Source organism: Alligator sinensis, unplaced genomic scaffold (genome assembly GCF_000455745.1).
Source record: "Alligator sinensis unplaced genomic scaffold, ASM45574v1 scaffold777_1, whole genome shotgun sequence".
In the NCBI taxonomy this organism is placed as follows: Eukaryota; Metazoa; Chordata; order Crocodylia; family Alligatoridae; genus Alligator; species Alligator sinensis.
Genome location: NW_005841882.1, coordinates 340,757 through 355,632, shown reverse-complemented (window position 1 = coordinate 355,632; position 14,876 = coordinate 340,757). Strand labels below are relative to the sequence as shown.

General features: G+C 39.0%; 1 protein-coding gene across 1 annotated transcript in view; it reads left to right on the top strand.

Annotated features, from left to right (window-relative positions):
- NUP58 (nucleoporin 58) overlaps positions 1-9,679 on the top strand; it is a 53,855-nt gene extending 44,176 nt beyond the window's left edge. The window contains exons 16-17 of the mRNA XM_025196599.1: positions 2,505-2,600; positions 7,582-9,679. Of these exons, the coding sequence (XP_025052384.1) occupies positions 2,505-2,600; positions 7,582-7,751 (266 nt within the window). The 3' untranslated portion in view covers positions 7,752-9,679. The remainder of the gene's footprint in view (positions 1-2,504; positions 2,601-7,581) is intronic.
- Positions 9,680-14,876: the final 5,197 nt, after the last annotated feature.

Genomic DNA, 14,876 nt, shown 5'->3' with positions numbered 1-14,876 from the left:
TTATATCTATCTCATCATGACATGAGTTTAATAAGGCAAACCATTAGAAAAAAATGCCCATTTTGCACTTACTTTAGGAACTTGGTTGTGAAATTTTTATTAAGCTTTTCTCTTGGCTTTCCAGTACAAAACTGAGCTTTATGAAATATGCGTCTCCAAATCTGTGAACAACCATTATCAACTGGATTGTAAATATGACAAGAGAACTCATGCTTTATGGGCACCTGTAGACCTGACACGATTAATTACAGTACATCGGAGGAAGTGTGCTAACTAGCATGCTTCACGAGCCTCGGCGTATCATGTATTCAATGTCCCCATGCTTCAAAATGGCGGCAGGGGTGCTTTACCTAAAGTTTGTTGAACAAGCTTTAGTTAAAGTGCCCCTGCTGCCATTTGGAACACTGAATACACAAGATGCTGTGGCGATTTAGTAAGAGCTGCTCTCAGGAGCCAGCTTTATTGCATCCTAAACAAATCTGAACTGTAATCTGAAATTGTAAACATTTTTAGAATAGTCAAATTGCTGCAATATTCATTGCAATCACATAACTAAAGTGTGCCCTATGTGCCTAAAACAAGAAAAATAACTAAGCCAGAGCGGCTTAAAAGAAGTCGTATAGGAAGCACTTCCCATAATGTTCTTGGGTTTTATAAAAACACAAGGGAAAGCCGTTTCCCTCCCCCAAAGAGTTTTTATAATTTGTTCAGAATATTCTTTAGATGTATAAATTACAGAAGTTTATTGCTAGCAAGTTTATGAAACTTAAACTCTGTTTAGATATTTGAAGCCTTTGATTTTGGGAAGGAGGGGTTGGTAATACTTAAGGAGGCACTTTTCCCCTATTTTTTGTATATCGAGTTGTAAAATCCTGATTTCTCCTTTGAGAGTCAATATATGGGATTATGACAGATCATGAAGAATAATTTTAATGGCAAGATCCTGATACAGTTTGGGGGAGAGAAGAAGCAAAAGTGCTCCTTGAAACAAAAGGGACACTTCAGAAATTCAGAAATTTTAAATCAAGATGCATTTAAAAACCCATTTTTAATTGCATACTCTTCAAAATGCATTTTTTGAGGGACCTTGCTCCCCATCTTTATTATGGATGGCAGTCACATTAGAAGATTAATGGGTGAATTTCTGTATTTTGATGCATAAATTGTCTTGTTTCTTCACAATTTAAGAGTTTGTTGTGTGGCCCAGATACCTTCCTAAGTCATTCAGAACTCATTTAAAAACTGGGTTGGACAAGAAATTGGGATGTATACTACAGTGAACACTTTTTTTCTATTCATGCAACATGCGACATTGTGCATAGCTATACAATTTATTATTCATATTTATCACCTCTAAATTATTTTGTCTTTCTGATTGTTAAATATTTTTGTTTTGAGGTTATCAAACCTACCAAACTCCCCCTAATGTTCCCTAACCTGTACCGCTTTTTCTCAGCCTACAGATACCTTATCTCTCTTCCCTGTATAATTTATTAATATAGGCCAATATTTCAATCTTGCATCCTAAACAAATCTGAACTGTAATCTCACATTGTAAACATTTTTAGAATAGTCAAATTGCTGCAATATTTGTTGCGATCACATGACTAAAGAATACATTCCAACTGACCTTTTACTATCAAGTTACATTTCCATTAAGTGCTCTAGTGAAATGTTAGTTTTTCATTAAGAACTTAATATGATATGGTCATGAAACGAAATTTGACCAAATTAGTTTAATGTAAGTATTACTTTTCTTGTTACAGTGCTCAAACTGTAAGAGCAGCAGAGACTTTTAATATCAAAAATTAGACAGTTCTAGCTCATATTTTTGGTCTCAGGCAAAGTTTTGTCCAGTGCAAGTGAGCTTATTTCTATTTGACTTGGATTGAAACTTATCATAGAGAAGTCAGGTTTTAAGCCAAAGCATTTCCATCCCAAGTTTGGGAGTCATTTACTAAATTTGTTTTAAAACTGTGTTTTGGTTCAAAAAGTAGGACAGTTTTCTAATGTAGACAAAGTCTAACCTTACTGGAGCCAAGCTCCTAGGCTAGTCATGTAACTTAAAAAAAAAATAGTTTGAAGTTTTATCCATTGGTATGATATTACATGATGGACTGACATATCACTGAAATTCCCCTTTTTAATAGTAAATAGAATAACATGGTTATGAATGCAAACATTTCCATTTAACTGTAGTTATTTACTGTTCAGTAAGATCATGTGACTTTACAATTCAGTGAGATCATTCAGTATCTCATTTTTTAAATGAAATTTACTAATAACATTCTCAACTGCTTTTCTGTTCATGGATTCCCGTTCTTATGCAGAAATTAGTGCATGTCGCATTTAGAAAGTTTCAGTAGCAATGTAAATTTACTGAATAGTAAGTTTTATGCAAGTAACTTTAAAACAAATTTAATCTTAAAAGCTTAATACTTTAAATTGCTGTGTCTTCGTTACCAGTTCTTTTACATTACGTGTCTTTACTACTATCCTAATAGGATTTGGAAGTAGTTCTGCTTTTGGAAGCAATGCTACAGGCTCATCATCATTTGGATTTGGAGCTACAAATAAACCCTCAGGAAGTCTTAGCGCAGGTTTGTTTTTAACTGAATTCCAGTTTGTTTTTCTTAAATACAGGTACATAATTTAACTTCAGGTATCACAAATCTTGCAACAGGTTTTAAAATAGTAATTGCAATAAGGATCCAATGCTTTGAGTTTCCTTTACAGTATAACTGTTTAAAATATTTTCTCAAAAAATTAATTTTAGGAAAAGTTTTAAAAAACATTCCTAATTTTATACTGTTCCCCTAAATGAAATGGGAATTGTGTCATGGAATGACATCTCCTATTTAGAAAATCAGATTGACTTGCATATTGAGCTACCTTTCTTCTATCTCATACTGTTATTTTGACAACTTTCTACTTGCAGCTCATTCCATTCTTGATGTTTTGCTTTGTTTTACTAATTTCTTAATGATAAAATCAATACAGGCTCTTAATTCAAACTTCCCAAATTTTGTGTACTTGAAATTTGGATATGAATTCTGCAGTTGGAAACCATTGCTAATTTTCTGATTATTTTATATAAGTGAGTTCAGAAAGGGATTAGACAAATTCATGGAGGACAGGTCTATTTGGAGAAGAGTTGAAAGTGTACCCTTTGACATCCCTAAACCAATGATGGTTGATGCCAGGAAGGGCATGACAGTAAATTACTTGCTCTAGACATGCCTTTTATATATTCTTTCTAAAGTATGTACTGCTTGCTACGATCAGAGACAGAATACTGGGCTACATGGACCATTGGTTTGACCAGGATGGCACTACGTATGTTTTTAATAGGCTTTAGTTGAATGTGGGGTTTATTTTTTCCTCCACTGTTTATTTAATAGAAATTTAAAGATGATTATCTTCCAGGGTTAGTTTTAAAAATGTGCTTATTATTTTTGTCTAAGTACAATGCATTAAGAATGAATGATCTTCAGTAACACTGAAGAAATAGGTTGTTGGTTTTCCAAGTGAAACTCTAACTCATTCATTTTCATCAAATACTCCGTGGGCTAATTTTTGCCATCTATCTTGATTAATCCAGAATTAATCTTTCAAATAAGGCACAAACACTGTTTAATTTTTGAACAGTAAATTACAAAATTGAAATAAGCTAATGCTCATGAATGCATAATGTCCTGGTGTACTACATATCATATCTCTAGTAGAATCTGCAAAATTCAAACTCCAGCGTTCTTCACGTTTGGTAACTAATGTAATGTTTTTAATGTTGGGGATAAAGTAAAAACAATTAAAACATTTTAAAATGATCTTGTAGGTTCTTGCCTTGTGAGTTGAAATACATTTATTATTTGATGTTTCCTGTATTAATGCTAAAACTATCCAGTTTAAAATTTAAATTTTATGAAATGTGAAACTTTAAACTTTGTAGGCCAAAGATTATCTCCCTAGATTTGGAAAGAATATATAAAATAAAGGTATAGAAAGCTAAAACAATGTAATACTTTAAGGTTGGTTTGTTTGTTTATTGTATGCTACAATCCTGATTCAGGCTTTTAGAAACTTTTGAAGCAAGTACTGTTTTAAATTGGAACCTGGATAACGTGGTACACTAATCAATTACACTGTTGTTCAGCTTTCATTATGTTCTATGTGGGAGATAGTAAGGATTACAGAATTCCAGGTAATTTTGATAGCCTGTAAATAAATTGACCCTTTCCCCTGTTTGCAATCCTGTGTCACATGGCCTCTGGGTTGAATGTGATTTTAAAAAATATATGTACCACATCTTATGTATTAATTCTTTTTTTCTGGTATTGTTACAGCAGCGCTAAATTGAGACCATTTTTTTGTAGTATCTTGCAATACTTTGGTAATGACAATTTCAGCAGCCTTTTGTTTATCAGATGATAGGGTTGCTTGCATATATTACTCTGAACTTCTTTCTGGTGGTACCTGTACCTCCCTAGGCTTCCTGACTGACAACCAACTTTAGACCTTTTTAATATGCTATCCATTAGTTAAATTATTTTTAATTGTAGGATTTATATTCTTTCAGAATGAAAGTATAGGTGTTCCCTAGCTAGTTCTTTCCTAACTTTTTTTTAAACATATGTTGCTTGTTGTTTCCAATGATTGCCAATATTAACTAAAAGGTAGGCAGGTCAGAATGTTAGCTAGTTAATGTTAATTCCCTGTAAGCTCCCCTTCACATATCTTATAGTATTGATGCAAATTACATTTCTAATATTCCTCTTATGTTTTGTACCATTATCTTTTCTTAAAATGGCAGATTCAAGACCCTGGGGCTTCAAGTCCTGTCCATGCCACAGTGGTTTCATTTTACTTGATGGCAGCCATGGCTGCTGTTTTGGGCTTGTTTGTTTTGTTTTGTCTTGATGACACTGCTGTTTCATATGCCATTCTTTTAAGCTAAAAGATCTAGGGACACTTGGCTAAAGTTACATATCACTCAGTTAATGAGTCAGACTTGCACTTAAACAACTTCCATTTTGGAGGTTGACCCTTCTCCTAGTTGGCAGATCTCCCCCAATGTGCAGCACTCACAGTTGGTAGTAGCTGCACTAGTGGTGGAGCACTATTGGACAAGGACTTGGGACCATCAAAGACTACCCTGCCACTGAAGACCATTACCAAAGCAAGATAAAGATGACTGCCTCTCACCAAAAGGGGAAGCTTAAACAATAACACTTTTCCCAGAAGTGAAGTGGCTCGAATTCTGACTTAATGAAAAGGCACAGGGTACCTAGTAATACTGGAGTTGTTTTGAGATGATTATAGCTTTAATAATACTAGCCAACGTAATGTGAGAGAAGCAAAGCTATACCTCTAGAATTGCCCATGATATCAGTGTCACTATGTTTGGTGCTGGTATGCTTCTTTGACCCCTTGGTACACCAGTCTGCTTAAGATCCAGACTATCTGTGGTAGAAGTTGTGTTGTCATCTTCATTGATGGGGGGGCATCTTCTACTCATAGTATAAGAGGGAGTGTTCACTTTGGTCATGTAGTTAAGAAGCCCTCTCATTCCTCTTCGGTGTTGGACCAGTCGGGTCTGTCTTACCAGAGTCAGTCTTAACCATGTATTCACCACGCTCTTGATGGACATCCCAGTGATATCTGTTTCAGGTGTCAAGATGTTAGTCTCCATCTAATCACTGGAAAATATAAAGTTCATGTTTTCCGTTTGCATTAGTCGCTAAACCAATGTCCACAAACAGGAAGAAGTAAGGATAGTTTGCAGAGGTGAAGCAAAAAGGTTTAGAGCTTCCAGAGCAATGTCTTTCATCCTATATGAGACTGTTATGATCTTCTCTCAATCATAGTCTTCTCCTTGTCTCCTGTGCCAGGTCCAGATGTTATTTTAGAGCCTTCCAGGCACTGTTCTCTCTCACACAGAGACTCAAAATAGAGCTTAACAGTTGCCTCTCACGAGTATTTCATGTGCCCACCCAGTATCAAGTTTGTTGGTGGCTTCTGTGGCTAATAAGATAATTCAGCAGTTTTTAAAGCATTCCATAAGACAAGGAACTGAAGCAATTAGATTTTGTTGTGCAGGAAAAAAAGAACTTCCGTGTCAGAATCACTCCAGCTATGATTAACTACCTATCAAGTCTTTGGGTAAAATATCCTCCTTTCTGGCCTGAGCCCTTCAGGACTCCAGAGAAGAGTTGAAAGCCATCAAGGCAGACACTTACCTGGGATGGTGTAGTCAGGGACAGTCCTGCCTTGAGCAGGGGGTTGGACTAGATGAGCTCCTGAGATATCTTCTAATCCCTGCTAAAGGCTGGGTTGCATTACTTTGTAGCACGGGGTGCGGCCCTCTTCTTTGAATCTCTCAAATGTATAACAGCCTTTGTAGCAATAGGATGTTTGCTGTCATGGTCCCCCTCCTTTACCTGTGGCAGTTTAGGGTGTTATCTCTTGTGGTTATGTCAAGTTTGACTCTGTATTTTCGTGAATAGGTTAAACAGTGGATTTGTATAGGATGGTTTGGATAGATGGGGATGATCCTGCCTCAGGCATGGGGTTGGACTAGATAATCTCGGGAGGTCCCTTCCAGCCCTACTTTTCTATGATTTTAAGGCAGGCGTGTCCCTGACTAAATCATCCTAGCCAGGCAGGTGTCTGTCTAGCCTGCTCTTGAAAACTCACACAGATGGAGATACCAGTTTCTCTTGGTAATCAGTTCCAATGCTTGACCACTGTCAGCATTGGAAAGTTCCTCCTAATCTCCAACCTAATTTTCCCCTGTTGAAACTTGAGGCCACTGCTTTTAGTCTTGTCTCCTACAAGCAATGGCATCAAGTTTCAGTAGGGGAAATTTAGGTTGGAGATTATTCTGTGGAATGAAAGGTTTCAGTTTAAAGGAATTGCTATATATTAATTTTTATTTTTTTTACTGTAGCAAAATTCTCTGAACTATTGAGATTTTCCCCAAAAGCAGTCTCTTCACAGATACTGTCTCTTCTACTGCGATTCACAGGAGTTCAGGGCTGGAAGGCACCTCATGAGATCCAAAGGGCTTTTTTTAAATATCTAAAACTTAGCAAGGATTAGGTTAGGGCCTGTCTTGTACATTAGGAAGACATGACAGTGTTGTCTAGTCTATAGGGCACAAGACTAGGAACTCTGTTTCCAGCTCTGCACTAACCAGTCCAAGTCACTTTCACCTCTCTTATGTTTCTGCTTCTCCTCCACCCCCTTGTTTGTCTCATCTATTTAGATTGTAAGCATTTAGCACAGGCACTATCTCTGTTTGTATAAAGCCTTGCATAGAAGAGCCTCAGTCTCAGTTGAGCTAAACAAATTAGCTATCACCCTATAGGGTGTTAGTAACCTATAGGTCTTACAGTACTTCAGCATCTCACCTACTGCAGCAGGTCTAAAATATATTGGCAGTTCTCCATAATATTTTGGATCCGCATTAATATCTTCAGATTAGGGCAGCTACTAATAATTAATTAACTTTCATTCATATATTGGAGGGGAAAGGTCTGAAATTATTTGACTTCTGACTTAAAATTTTCCCTCCTTTACAAGGCTTTGGCAGTTCGAGTACATCTGGGTTCAACTTCAGCAATCCTGGCATCACAGCATCAGCTGGTCTGACATTCGGGGTGTCTCATCCTGCAACTGCAGGGTTTGGGACAGGAGGGCAACTTCTTCAGTTGAAGAAACCTCCAGCTGGAAACAAGAGAGGGAAAAGATAAACGTGCTGTTGGGAAGGGGGAAGCAAATCAACTTTGATCCTAAAAATCTATTTTTCTAAATTGATGCAGTAAATAAATTGCATCCTAGGAGATTTATAAAATTTTGCTACTTTTCCCTATTCTGGAATATGAAATGTAATCATAATGAACAGTTATTTTCCTGTGAATAGAAACCCATTTATGTATTTTTATTTTTGTTCCTAGTTTTAGAAATGTTCTATACTGCATTATTAAAGAATCTTGGAAAACCATCTATTTAACCTGATGTTAGTAGCAGATATTTTTTGTTAATGAGCTTTATATACCATATGAATATATGCATATTTGTTTTTTGTACAGATAAACTATATTCTAGTACAGATGCTAGAGTTCATATCTTCTGTTCCTGGATATGGCCTTTAAATCTACTTCAGGGTCTTTCTTTGTGTATATGGATGTAAATATATACAGTACAGTGCGCACATTTGTGTGTATGTATGTGTATATATAATAAAAACGGGTGCAAACTTTGCCCCATGAAAAATCTACAATTTTCTTTTCTTTGGGTATACCTTTTCCATGTTCTAGGTTCCCACCTCCCATTGCTCCTGAGAATATCAAATAGTGGTCCCAGGCTGCAATATCTTTACAGCCTTTTAAAAAACAGTTGAAATGTATACTACTATGTAACTATAGCAAATAATACTCCATTGCCTGTTTTGTCTTCAGCATCTTCCTTTCCCCATTTAGCATACAACTCCAAAGAAGAATCTGGAGAGCCTTTTGGACAAAGGTGTTCCACAGATAATGTTCCTAGACTGATCTCTCCTGGGTTTAGCAGCAGTTCTGGTTCTGCTGTGATACAGGAGCAAATTCAAGATTAAGAGACTGGCTTGGAGGCAGAGAGCTGTGAATGTGATGGTCTCTTTCTCTACCATTAGAGTAGAGTAAGAGTAGCCACTCTTACTGAAAACCATAATTTAACCATTCCAAAACAGAGTTGATTCACTAGCCAAGAGGCTGCTAGTTGGGGCTGTTAGCGTTGACTCCAGAAGGAGTTGCTTACATGCCCTTTGCACCAGGTATAGCACAATAAATAGCTGCTAAGGAATAGAGCAAAATGTTGTAATGTGAGGGCTAAGCTATTGCAAAAGTAGAACTAGGAGTCGTCTCCATATTCTGGCATCTGATATGTTGGGCTGCATCTCCAACTCTGCAGGCTCTAGAAAAGAGCAGGGAAAAACTTGCGGAGATACTGTCTTATGCGAGAGAGATGCCAGATCAGTCTGATTTTTGCAAATCAAGATATCGGGTGGAATGTGTGTGTGGAATTTTGCAGATGTGTTGCTTTTTATAGGGAAGATGTTTTGTATATAACATGCATCAAGTGAACATTCAGAATCACTTGCATCCAGGCACCTTTTTTTCTAAAAACAGATACACTGCATAAAAAATTTCTAGTATGAAGTCAGTTGCTTTCAATTGTAAGTGTTGTTGAGAACCATTTTGTATGTTCTGGAAGTGATGTCTGCACACAGCAGTGATTGGCCTTTGACAAATGTACAGTTTTCTGTTTCTTCTGTGTTAAAAAATAAGGGAGTCCGTTTTGAGCACAGAACTTTCCACTTTTGTACACGTGTGTGTTATTGCATCTCTAATGTGAGCGTTTTCTTTGGGAGGGAATGGATAGTGTGTGTGTTAAGACTGACAAGTTAAAAGCTTAAAATTCATTTAAACTTCAATCTTTTTTAAACCTTGCATTGGGCTGCAGTCCAAACCCTAATGTTTGTATTTCTTTGTTACTGCTTTTTTTAATAGTTAAACTTTAAAATGTTGAACCACTGGACTTTCTTGTAATGTATTAATTTGTTAAACTGGGTTTTTAAATGTGCTGTTTGTCCACGTGTGCAACCTATCATTGTGCAAAACAAATAAAAACTGAATGCTGTGATCCTTGCAACAAGTATTTGCCTGTTTGCAGAATCCCCCCCTATCACCAGAGTTCTTTGTATCACTTTGACAAGGCAGTAGGTTTTTTTTTAAACAAGGCAATAATTATCCTTTGTCAGCTGCATAAATAAGCAAAATATCTACTAGTATTGCCTATGGGAAAACAAAAAAAAATCAACTCATGTTTAGAACCATCATTAGAGAACTGGTTCACATCAGCAACATAGCTGTTAAAATATCCTTTTTGTAAGTGGCCACAGCTGTAAATATTTCTGCTTGTAATAATTTTTTTCAAATGAGAACTAGAGAACTATCTAGTAGGACTGCAACATAAATAAATTTAATGCTTGGCTAAGGTGCTACAAATGTTGCCAACATATCACCCAATAAGCAGTTGTGCTTAAATGTTGTTATATAAAATTTGAACATTCCGATTTTTTCCATTTCCATTCTCAGCCAGGATGCCACAGCACCCCAGGGTGCCTTCAGATCCTTTCAAGGGTGCTTCAAGGTACTATACAATGTTAGTACTATTAGGTGTGCAAACATGATTTGCAACTTGCAAGATAAACCTAGAGATTTCAAATAAGAGTTCATCATGGTTAAAAACATTGTGACCTGTCATAGTTTGAGTTCTTTGCAACAGACTTGTTCTATTATTAATCTGTAGTCATAAAACAAGTAAAAACTAAGTGTCGACAATTTCCAAGGGGTGCCTCGAGTCTAAAAAGATTGAGACTGATCTGGAAATTAAGGCATTTGCCTTGACAGTAAATCCCCACTTTGTTTTTTTTTAATGGTGTGTGCATTCCACACTCACCGCAGTTTAAGAGCCAGCCTAACCTCTCTTCTAAAGCTCCAGTTCAAATCCTTTCCTATTGTGATCTTGCCATAGTAGATAGGCTCCAGTATGCTTTTGCAGCACACAGCTAGAAGAATGTTATTACTTCTGATTCTAAAGTTTGGGATAACGTAGCCACGAGAAATGGTACTAGAACCTGAAAACTTACTTATCCCTCTCAGCCATACCGTGGTCAATTTAGATATCACCACCAAAAATCCTTGTTACTATTAATTCTTTTTTTTAATCCAACATAGGGTCACTTCTTCTAAATTTAATGCTTAATAAATGCTGTTTAGATGCTGAATTTTCCCTTGCAGTACAGAAGAGTATGGGTAAGCCAAATAAAATCTGATTTGCCAGAGGATTTGTAATGGTACTTTGGAACTAGGATCTGGAACCAACTTCCAAGGGAAGTGGTGCTGGCTCCTACCTTGGGGGTCTTTAAGAGGAGGCTTGATGGTTACCTAGCTGGGGTCATTTGAACCCAGTTTTCTCTCCTGCCCAGGCAGGGGGTCGGACTAGAAGATCTACAAGGTCCCTTCTGACCCTACATCTATGAATCTATGAAGTGTAGAATTTTTTTAGCCATTATCTTTTATCTCAGCTACAGAACTTTAGTTTTTACTTGTAAAGAAAGGTTCAGTATAAATCATAGTTAAATAACAAGAATTTATAGGAAGTTGGTTCCAGGACAAGGGCACACTGAATTGCAGCTTGGAATCTATGAAGACATGCATTTAGGCTCTCTAACAAGGTAAAAAACAGTAGCCTCCTGCCACCTAGTGAAAGGAGCATTCAGCAGCAAGGCTGTTGGAAGTCTGGGACACGGATGACATTAAGCAGCCCCAAAGGGCAGTATTGGTACCAGTATTGGTCACATTGGCTTCTGTCTTCAGGTAATTTGTATTGTTTCTTGAAATAGTATTTGTAATACGGCAAAATCCTGTTTGTTTATTTACTATAAAATATTGGATCCATTTACTTGATGTCTCCCTTCCCCCCGACACACACACAATATTCAACCTTTCTAGTCAATCACAATTACACCAATGGGCTAAGAGAGAGAAAATATTTGTGTAGTGTAATTTAAAATTGTGAGTGGTATTTTATAAAAGCCTTTTAAGTGAGTTACAGGTCTGGGATTCTAGTATCTTGCTCTTGTATTACTTAGATGCTCTTTTTTGAAATGTAGCCTTTTCATTAAAACTTGGTTTATCTTTAGGTAGTTTTAATAATGTTTTGAAAGACTGAACTCTAGGTTGCCTTTAGTTTGTTGGTTTTTATTATGTAGATCTAGTTTGACAGTATTAGCTTTTGGGTTGTGGGTGGTTTTTTTCCCCTTCCCCCTCAGGGATCACTCTCTCTCATGGTATGTAGCGGGGGTGCTCAACTTCTGGCCCGCAGGCCAAGTGCAGCCCACAAAGCCTTGGAATCTAGCCTGCAGGGCTCCCCAGGGGTCAGGAAATTTGGCAGCAGGGGAACAGTGGCAGTTAATACTGCCACCCTGCCAAAATCTCAAGCTCAAAGCAACAGGTTCAAGCTGGGCCACTACCCTCCCCTTTCATGGCCAGATTAGAACCAGGCTACCCCCCCCTTGCCTCTGCATGGCTGTGCTGGGGCCAGGCTCTGCCCTCTTCTCCCTATGGGGCTGGACCACCCCCCTTTCTCCTACCTGGGGAAGGGGCTGGGCCATATTTCCTCCCCGTGAGGTAGGACTGAGCCATGCCCACTTCCCCTCCACCGTGCCCAGTTGAGGCCAGACCATGGTCCCTTACTCCTGCATAGCCAGATGGGGCATCCTAGCAACCATTCTGGGTCCACCAGGCAGCTGTGGCCCATGGAGGAACTGGGCACTGCCCATCCAGCCAAAAAGGTTGAGCACCACTGGGTTGTAGCATTAGCATTATGTATATCCCCATTAAGATAAATGAGAAACATGGGCAACTGGTGCCTCCTGAGTCATTTGCCACCCCCCCCAGTGGCCAGTTAGCAACCAGGGGGGTCCCCCCCACAGCCACTACCACCGACCCAGAAGTGCCAGCGGCGCTTCTGGCACCCCACTCCCCAGCCGGTACTCTCGCCAGGCACCAGCACTCCCACCTGCCCATTGCCTAAGCAGGGAACGCTGGCTGTGAAGGGGTGCAGCAGCGCTCTCGGGGGCACCCCCTACGCATCGCCACTGATGAGAAATTTGCATGGAAATTTTGACTAACTGGAGTTCTGGATACCTTAATGACAGACAAGCTACTGTTCTGATGAACTTCTAGAACTTGATCTCAGAGTCTGAATTATTTTCCTCTTTCTCTCTCCACCTCAGGTGTCAGAGTACAGCACTTACTTGGACAGCACAAGCACAGCAACATCCTAGAAAATAGTGAACTTGCATCCAAATTCCAGTTCTGATGAGGGCTATTATTTACCAACTGTACAAGAAACTGTATGTTAGTGTCTGTATGTTTTAGTACAACACATTTGGGATAACAAGATCTGCCTTTGAGTTAATCATTCTTTACAGTTACTTATAAAAGCAAGGTAGGCTGCTTTAGATATTGATGACCATAGTCTAGTATTAACACTGAATGAAGAAGGAAATAAACAAGGTGTTGACAAATAGTTAAAAATCAAATCACTATTACATAAAAATACTGAGCAATAGTCTGTACCTTGCAGATCATTTGAATTGATATGTATATTGACTAAAAGTTACAAACCTAGGTGCTTGTGAGTAGGTAGGTAGGTAGGTCTTTAGCTCTAGTTAGGTACCTAAATCAAACGTGCCTGACTTCAGAGGTACCTAGTGCTTCTATCTGCTACTAGCCTCAGTGTCTGAAACTCAAGTTACCTTTACTTCATTGACTACCTTTAGAGCTAGGAATTTAATCTGAGGCACTCAGGTATGAAAGCGCTAGCCACTAAAGTTAACATCCAAGCTTTTACATTCTGCTGAGGGATCCTTATTAAAGCTGCTAAGGTTTCTAATCATTGATCCATGTACTTTGTTTCCAACCCTTACCACAATACACAGTATATTCACGGATGGATTCATATGAACAGCTGCTCACTGAACTCAAATGGATTAACAGCAGCTAAATTTGGGGTTGGATTGAAAGAGCGGGCCACAAGGGTCTGCTATCTCACATCCAGTTAAAGAGTCAGGGCTAGAGCATTTTTAACTTAATGTTCTGTTTTGAAGTAATACAGTCATTTTCAATAGCTATGTTTGATTTAGAACCAAAAGATAGCAGCTATTGCAGTCAGAACAAAATTTGGTAGTCAATAAAGTTGCAGTTTGTCATTAAAAACATGTTCTTGATTTGGCAGCCCTGTCACTAGTCCTGATGTCACTGGCTCCTGTACACTATTTTTTGTCTATTTATGAAATGAAGTGTTACAGTTGTACATACAAATTATGCATGTTTTTACTTATCTGCCTTATATCCCCTAATAAAATCAGCATTAGCCAATTAAACTGCATGAATTGGTAGTACCCAGTCCAACAGAGCTCAGTGGCTAATTAGCAGTCCAGTAGCTCAGGATGGGCAGTTATTTTGGCTGGAGGGCCACTTAATGAGTTTTAGGGACCTGTCATGGGCTGCATCTCTCTCTCTCTCTCTCTCTCTCCTCACCCCCGCGCCCCTTCCACAACCCGCTGGAGCTGTAGTTCACCACAGCATCAGCTGTGGACAAAGCCAGCAGGTTTCCAGAGCCCTGCCATGGAGCCAGCCACCAGTGTCCACAGCTGATGCTCACCTGGCGCAGCAGTGGCTCCTGCCTGGATTCACAGCTGATGCCACCGGCAGGTTCTGGGCAGAAGCTTCACCGCACAGGGTGGGTGGCAGCATCAGCTGTGGATGCTGCTGGCAGGTTTTGCATCTGGGTTTCTGAACCTACAGGTAGCTGCCCACCTGGTGCAGGAGAAGGCCCACCCAGGTCCACAGCTGATGCCTGATGCTGCTGGACAGAAGCAAGTGACAGCTGAAGCCACTGGCCAGATCCAATTAGTTGGCAGCTGACCACCCATGGACTGGATCAAAGTTGTTGACAGATCAGATCTAGCCTGCAGTCTATTTGCCCGTCCCTGCAATAGACCTACCAAATGTGATGTCCAGTGTGGTGGTCTGGGGCTGCTTATTGATAGATATTGTTTCATAATATGATGCTGTACAAAATATTGCCTTAGGATTGAATGTTATGATGCAAGCAATGGCAGGACACTCAGCTTCATTTTTTCACGGCCCTGCCTCAGTGTTATAAGGATTCAGATTCTGATCTTATCTTTCCCAAGGTAACTGTAACAGGGGGCCTCCCTGGTGCCTGTCCGCCATTGGCCTGCCCACCTGTTTCTGGGCCAA